The 8659-nt window shown below is 40.0% G+C and overlaps 1 protein-coding gene across 1 annotated transcript; it reads left to right on the top strand.

Annotated features, from left to right (window-relative positions):
- The first annotated feature begins 6886 nt into the window (after positions 1 to 6886).
- LOC129971306 (uncharacterized) lies at positions 6887 to 7885 on the top strand. Its single transcript, XM_056084935.1, has 2 exons — positions 6887 to 7379; positions 7434 to 7885. The coding sequence occupies exons 1-2, from the start codon at positions 6887 to 6889 to the stop codon at positions 7883 to 7885; spliced, it is 945 nt and encodes a 314-aa protein (XP_055940910.1).
- Positions 7886 to 8659: the final 774 nt, after the last annotated feature.

The raw sequence follows: 8659 nt of genomic DNA, 5'->3' as shown, positions 1-8659 counted from the left end.
ATCTAGGTGATTCGTCATTGTGGGTACTCTTAACTTTATTTAACAGAATTTGGATAGAAAGAGTCTTCCCAACCAACTGGCAAAAAGCAATAATAATTCCTATTCTCAAACCTGGGAAAGATCGGCAAGATCCCTCTAATTACAGACCAATAGCCCTTACTAGTTGCCTCAGTAAACTAATGGAACGTATGGTTAGTCACCGACTGATGTATGTCTTAGAAGAGAAAAACTTGATTTCCCCTTTCCAAAGCGGTTTTCGCAAAAAGAGAAGTACATTGGATAATTTACTAAAACTAGAGACTGCTATCAGAGAGGCTTTTGTAAGCAAAAAACATCTTATATCTATTTTCTTTGATATGGATAAAGCCTATGACCGAACCTGGCGTTATGGCATTTTGAAAGATTTATTTAACTTGGGTTTAAAAGGGAATCTACCAATTTTTGTACAAAACTTTTTGAGGACAAGGATCTTTCAAATTCGTGTTGGTGATATTTTATCAGATACTTTCATTCAGCATGAAGGTGTTCCTCAGGGTAGCGTACTAAGTGTTTTACTGTTTATCATAAAAATAAATGGGATTGTTTCGAAAATCTCACCATTTGTACATACTTCACTTTATGTCGATGACATCCAGATCCATTGTGCTAACGAAAGTTTGGATTTCATTCAAAAACATTTACAAACATCCATAAACAATATGATAGACTGGGCTTTGAAAAATGGATTTGTTTTTTCTCCTCAGAAAACAGTTAGTGTTCACTTCTGTAAACGACGTGGCCTTCATGCAGATCCAGGTGGTGTTGTTTTACCTACTCAGACATACAGCCATAATTTACCCACATCATTCTCTGTTTTGACTGCTGAATTGGTTGCAATAATATACGCCCTTGAAGTGATTTCAACTTCTTGTACACGCACCTTTTGCATCTACACTGACAGCAAGAGTGCTTTGGAATCTCTTTCCAATTTTAATTATTTAATGCATCCGGTTGCTTTGGAAATCCTGGTTTTTCTTCAATCCCTTGAAAACAAAGGGTTCAAAATTCTATTCTGCTGGGTTCCGAGCCATGTCGGAATACCGGGAAATGAGAGGGCTGATGCTGCAGCAAAAGCGGCAAGCTCTCTTCTTCACCGAGAACTTCCACATAGCGATGCAAAGACATTTTTTGCATGCCATGTCAGCATGTTGTGGCAACGATCTTGGGATCAGCAGATTTCCAATAAGCTATATTCTATCCAACCAATGATTCGCTTATGGCCTACCATCCCTGTGCGTGGGCTTGATGTAAAATTAATTCGGCTCCGCATCGGTCATACCCGCTTCAGTCACAAACACCTTTTATTTGGTGAACCACATCCAACATGTACGACATGCCAGACAGTCTTAAGTGTACGTCATATTTTAATCGATTGTCCTGCTTTTAATCATCATCGGTTACGGTTTTTTAATGCAGTTTCTATAGACATGCGTGATCTACTGGGTGAGAAACCTCACTCTAATATTTTTAAATTTCTACAGACAATTGGTTTGTTGCATTTTATTTAAGTTTTGTACAGTTTGTAATCTTTATTTCGAGTGTCGGTAATTAATGAAATTCTACTTTTTTCTTGAATGTTTATTAAAAACTTTTTTAATGCAACGGCTTGCGATTAGAATTTTTAATCTTGTCTAGTTTTTAATCGGAACAACTTTCTTTGAAATCTTCGCAATGCTTCTTACCATTTGATTGGCGCAGCATAACCAAAATTGGTTTTTGCGCCATAAAACCTCAAACACTCACTCACTCATGCAGATCCAGAGCTTCGACTGAATGAGTCGGTCATTCCGACAGTTAGTGAGAAAAAGTTTTTGGGCGTGATATTAGATAATAAACTAACATTTCGCTCTCATATTCAAAACTTAAAAAGAAAATGCCTTCAAACACTAAATATTATAAAAGTCCTTTCAAACACCTCTTGGGGAGCAGATAGAGCCTCTTTGATGAAGATATATAAATCACTGATACGCTCAAAGCTTGACTACGGGGCACCCATTTATGGCTCAGCTGCCAAATCCACCTTGAAATTGTTAGACTCGGTGCATAATCAAGGACTTCGTATAGCTACAGGAGCTTTTAGAACATCACCAATTCAAAGTTTACAAGTTATAAGTGGTGAGCCCTCCTTGGAATTGAGGCGGAAACGACTTTGTTTATCCTACTTTTATAAAATTAAAAGTGTGGAATACCATCCACTGTGCAACAAGGTTCTTAATCCTATATACGGAGCGTTATTCTCTAAGAGATTGTCTTTTACGCCAACTTTTGGATTCCGTATAGGAGAGATTTTACGAACATTCAAAACTGAAGACTTCCCGATTGCTGTAAACATTAGTGGTCCACCTCCATGGCAGGAGTTATCTTTCAGTTTTGTAGATGATTTTATGCACTTCCTGAAACCATCAACATCAGACGTGATGTTTCAGAAATGTTTTTATGAACATAGACAACAGTATCATTCTTTTCAACCTGTTTATACAGATGGTTCGAAATGCGGTAATAATATTGGCTCAGCAGCAGTTTTTCGTAATGTAATAATATCCGAAAGACTTCACCCTTTCTGTTCTGTTTTTACATCCGAACTTTATGCAATATATCTAAGCCTTCAAAAAATTGCAACGTCATCCCCCTCTAAATTTATTATATATACTGACTCTAAAAGTAGCATTGCAGCTTTTAAGAATGTGTCATCGGAAAGTCATCCCTTAGTTCTAAATAGTTTGCACATATATCATTCGCTAAAAAATAATTTCACGATTAAATTCTGTTGGATACCTGGGCATGTTGGAATTTTGGGAAATGAAAAGGCTGACAAGGCAGCAAAAAGCACAACCCTGTTGAAGGAAAATTTTGTTCCATTATCCGATGCATTACAAGCAATAAAAATAATTCAAAGTAAATCCTGGCAAGCTACATGGGGAAAGCTAACTACGAATAAACTTTTTCAAATACAGCCATCTGCCAAGGGTTTCAAAAGTAAAATTCTGACTAGAAAGAAAGATGTCATCATTACGAGACTTCGAATAGGCCACACCTATTTGACCCAAAAACATCTTTTGCACTCTGATCCTGCACCACTTTGTGACAAATGCAATTGTGTTTTAACGATTAAACATATTTTATGTGAATGCCAAGATTTTAGATCACAACGACAAGTTCATTTTGGAGCGACTGTTTTTAACTTAAATGACATTTTAGGAGATAACCCTCATCCAAATATTTTTACTTTTTTAAAAGATATTCAAATTTTACAGCATATTTAATTGTATCTACTTAAAATGTTTTAATTTTTAACACGAAAGCCATTTTTAACAAACGTTTGGCGCAGAATGATCAGACCTGGTCCTTGCGCCATAAAAACCAATTAACCAACCAACCCTATAATGATATTAGGTCTTTCAATAATCACATCTATTCAACTTGGCAAAATAAATGGGATCTGCAGATCCATAACAAACTGCATGAAGTGAAGAATGACATTAGCCCGTGGCCTGTCCTCTCTATTCGTAGAGCTGATGTCAGGTTGACTCGCCTCCGTGTGGGCCATACACGTTTCACGCACAGGTACCTTATTTTTGGCGAAAGGGCACCAAATTGTCCGGCGTGCCATGTTGATTTTGGTGTAAAACACATCTTGATTGAATGTCCTACTTTTAATTCACATCGTCTCCAATATTTTCATACGTCATTAGTAAGTTTGAAGCACCTGGTGGGTGAGAAATACCACCCAAATATTTTTAACTTTCTGAGAGCCATTGGCTTTTTAAATCACATTTAATGTTTCCGCAAATTTCTTTTGCCTTATCTTTTTAAAAATTTTAACGACTTTCCATCATTCGTTTCCTTTTTACTTCCTTTTCAAAATGTTATTTTGTTGTTTACTTTTAACATATATGAATGTTATGCAATTATGTTTTATGAAATATTTATCCTCGTTTTCTGCCCCTCAGGGGCTCACCTACTATAGGTGAGTACGGGTGTCCCAATCCCGAGGTACCCAGGGATCTTCACTCCCTTTAGTTTTACTCTCCTCTGCGCCTTCTGCTGTCACCTTTTTTCTTCTTTCCCTCGAGGGTAGGCGAGGGAGCTCTCCATGAGAAGCGGTCGCCGCTCTGTTTGCTTCCTGCTTCTCATGGACAGCAAATACCCCCACGTGTTTGCCGTGCGTGGCGACCCATTAGACGGGTGGTGCACTGTGGTCCCCGGTGTATCAATCGGCTGGTCGCTAGGCACCTGAGTGGTTAGTTTGCTAGGGATTAAGCGAAGGGGCTACTCCTTGGGCTTGGCGTTAAGGGTGGTCACTGTCCCCGGGGGTAGCTCCCAGCGTATAGGTACCGATTAGCACTAGGGTAAGTACCGAGGTTGGAAATATCCAGAGCCGGTGGCTGCCTTCCCTTGTTGGGCTCCGTGGTGGGCGGTGCCGTCGGGCCCGAATCACTATCAATATCGTATGGGCTCCTCCCGGAAATCTCCCTTCAGTGGGCAACAAAAAGAAACAAAACAAAATTTTCATTTCAACAAAGACAAATACTTTGATCACTTTTTTGTCATTAAAAGAATATCGGAAGACAAAGAAACATTTCATTCTGTTTCACCGTTTTTGGTTGAAAAAGCCATCGATAGTACACTTGGTGAAGTCGCTTCAATTCGGAAACTCCGCTCTGGAGACTTGCTCGTTGAAGTTCAATCTAAACAGCAAGCTAATAAAATCGTAAAACTGAAAGCTTTAGCCACAATACCAATCACTGTAAGTGCCCATAACTCACTTAATAACTCGAAAGGTGTAATAACATGTGGAGAGTTATTCAATTCAACAATTGAAGAAATTCTGAAAGATTTTCAGCCTGAAGGAGTTATACATGTACGTCGTATTTCAATACGACGAGATGGGCAGCTCCTCCCCACGAAACACCTTGTTCTTACATTTAAAAACCCGTCTTTGCCGGAATCGGTTAAAGTGGGTTACTTGAAATTGGCGGTCCGACCTTTCATTCCGAATCCTTTGCGTTGTTTCCAGTGTCAACGTTTTGGGCACTCTAAAATGGCCTGTCGCGGGACACTCACTTGCGCCCGTTGTGCAGAGAAGGGACATGACAGCCAGCAGTGTAGCGCACAGGAAAAGTGTGTTAACTGCGATGGCGCCCACACCTCCTTTTCACGATCATGTCCACGTTGGCAAATGGAAAAAGAAATAATAACGCTCAAAACGAAAGAGCAAATTTCGTACCCTGAAGCGAGACGGAAAATTCTCGCTAGAACACCGTCACCTGGGAAAAGCTATGCCTCAGTTGTTCAGAATACATTTTGCAAAAACTGTACATGTACAAACTGTGCTAAATTTACTTCCCAAGCAACTCACAGTGAAAAGTCATGCGACTCCGACACCGAACCATCAATAAACAATCCAACTGAAACACATATATCCCAAAAGCCCAAATTAAAATCAAAAATGCAGAAATCACTCCAGCTAAAGCTTTCTAAACGTGGTCTCACCAAAACAACTGACATCGACCCTTAAAAAATCCCATGTTAAGAGTTCTGTAGCTCTGGGACTGGCAAGAAAGGGCATAGTTCAAAAGGACTTACCAAGCATCTTTGGTGGCTTACCTAGAAGTCCCGATCACATAGCCCTACATCCATCTGATGAGGATGATAATGACTTTGCAATGACTATTCTATTATGACTTTGCAATGACTCCTATTCAGGCCACTGACCCTACTATTTCAAAAATTAAAAAACTTTCTTAATGGGTACCTTCCTTTCATGGAATTGTCGCGGCATTAGATCTAAACTTTATGATATCAAGTCCATGATTAACAAATTTCATCCAATCTGTTTCGGTGTTCAAGAAACTTTCTTGACGCCTAGCATTCCCATAAAATTGCGTGGTTTTAACTGTGTGCGAAAAGATGCAGACACTGGACATCATAGTTCGGGAGGCGTCTGTATCTTTACTTCGAATTTGCATCCAAGCACACCACTTATTCTACACACTTCACTACAGGCTGTGGCTGTACAAGTTCACACTCGAACATTGGTCACAATCTGTTGTATATATTTAGCACCTCATGATATCATACGTCTCCAAGATCTTGACAACTTAGTGAATCAACTTCCTAAGCCATTTCCCCTCAGGGGCTCACCTTCTTTAGGTGAGTACGGGTGTCCCAATCCCGAGGTACCCAGGGATCATTACTCCCTTTAGGTTTACTCTTCTCTGCGCCTTCTGCTTTCTGCTTTGTTTTTTCTTTCCCTCGACGGCAAGCGAGGGAGCTCTCCATGAGAAGCTGTCGCCGCTCTGTTTGCTTCTTGCTTCTCATGGACAGCCAAAAACCCCACGTGTATGCCGTGCGTGGCGACCCATTAGACGGGTGGTACATTTCGGTCCCCGGTGTATCAATCGGCTGGTATCCCAGCCATTTGGCTGGTCTGCTCAAGGGGATCAAGCGAAGGGGTCACCTTCTGGGGCTCTGCGTTAAGGGTGGTAGACGTTCCTGGAAGTGGCCCTTAGCGTATAAGTTCTGGCTAGCATCAGGGTAAGCGCCGAGGCTGGAGGCAACCAGAGCCGGTGGCTGCCTTCCCTTGTTGGGCTCCATGGTGGGTGGTGCCGTCGGGGCTTGAATTTTTTTCCCTTTTTGCATGGGTTTTTCAGACACTTCGCCACGTTTACCAATCACCGAAGATACTAGATTCTTAATCTTACACACACCAAAGACATTTAATAAAGTTTCACCTTTCATAGTTCAAAGATTGATTTCTTCATTTATTGGTGATGTCAAATCTACTAAAAAACTTCCGTCCGGGGATCTCCTTATTGAGACCTCATCAAAAACACAGATTGCTACGATGCAGAAATTAACACAACTTGGAGACTTCCCTGTAGAGGTAACTCCTCACAGGACACTGAATTTTTCTCGGGGAGTCATCTCCGATTTAGATCTTTTTGACTGTTCGGAGAATGAACTCATTCAGGAATTACATTCCCAAAAAGTTTGTGCAGCTCATCGCATAAAAATTAAACGCAATGGTTCATTCATTCCAACAAAACATGTCATTCTAACTTTCAGTAGCCCGGAACTTCCAAAATTTATACGTGCTGGCTATATACAATCCAAAGTTAAACCATATATACCAAATCCTCTGCGTTGTTTTAAATGTCAGAGATTCGGACATTCGCAGGGAACTTGTCGTGGCAACCGTCGATGTGCCAAATGTTCAGCTGATGATCATGAAACTTCAGTTTGTAGCACACAGACCTTCAAATGTTTAAACTGCTCTGGGTCCCATCCTGCGTATTCTCGTGACTGTCCTAAATGGAAAACGGAAAAAGAAATTCAAAGTCTGAAAGTTAGAAGAAATATTTCATACGCAGAAGCGAAAAAATTCGTTTTAGACAGAACACCCAAACCTGGCCTTACTTATAGTGCCGCCATAAGTTCAACATTGAAATGCACTAGTTCTCAGACCGACTTTACAGATATTAATACATTGAAAACCTGCTCCTGTAAACATTCAGCTCTTGAATCAGTAAAGAGCAATAACGTACAAAAAACTGAAAATAATCGAAATTCAGTCTCTACTACTAAAAAATCTTCTCAACCCGTTTCTCAATCTAAAGATTCAGAATTTTCTTTAACTCGTTTCGCTAAGAAGAAACGAAAGAAAACAAAATCTCCTCCAAGTGCCAAAACATCTGACAATGAAGTCCCTCCTAAACCTCCAGATCCTTCTGATATACCGATTACTTCAGACTCTATCTTAGCAATTTGTCCATCTACATCTGATATATCTGATGTAGAAATGGATAATTTTCCTAATAAATCGCCTCCAGGCGGCCCTGCGTAACTTTTTCAAACATTTCTTTTTTTTTTTCATGTCTGGTTTCATTTCGTGGAATTGTCGTGGGTATCGTTCTAAAACCGTCGAAATCAAATCACTTTTAAATGAACACAGGCCTGTCTGTTTTGCTTTACAAGAGACCTATTTAAAACCCTCAATAATCTCTAAAATTAGAGGGTACAACTGCGTCCGCAAAGATTCAAATACAAATTTAAATGCTAGTGTTTCAGGAGGTGTTTGCATTTTCACTTCCAACTTCTACCCCAGCACACCAATTATCCTTCATACCAATTTGCAGGCTGTTGCTATTCAAGTCCACATAAAGACACTTATAACAGTTTGCTGTGTATACCTCCCTCCACGTGAGGTGATTTTACAAGAAGATTTAAACTCTTTAGTGGATCAACTTCCTATTCCCTTCATATTACTCGGTGATTTTAACGGACATAGCATCCTATGGGGAAATGAGGACACCAACTCTCGTGGCCAGCAAATTGAGCAGTTGATATCTGATCATAATCTCTGCCTGTTAAATAGTGATGAAAAGACATATTTTCACGAACCTACTCGTTCATTTCATTCATTAGACCTTGTTGTATGTTCGCCAATACTATTTCCACTTTTAAATTTTTCAGTTGGAAGAGATCTTCTGAATAGTGACCACTTTCCAATTTTGATTGCCCTTGCTGATAGTGTTAGGATGGCACAACGACCATCTGTCTACTTATTCCAACGGGCAGATTGGGAAAGCTTTCAGCAGTTGGCCACAATCACTGAAGC

This window comes from Argiope bruennichi, chromosome 6 (genome assembly GCF_947563725.1).
Source record: "Argiope bruennichi chromosome 6, qqArgBrue1.1, whole genome shotgun sequence".
Lineage (NCBI taxonomy): Eukaryota > Metazoa > Arthropoda > Arachnida > Araneae > Araneidae > Argiope > Argiope bruennichi.
The sequence above is the reverse complement of the archived record's forward strand: the minus strand, read 5'-3'. Positions and strand labels throughout refer to the sequence as shown.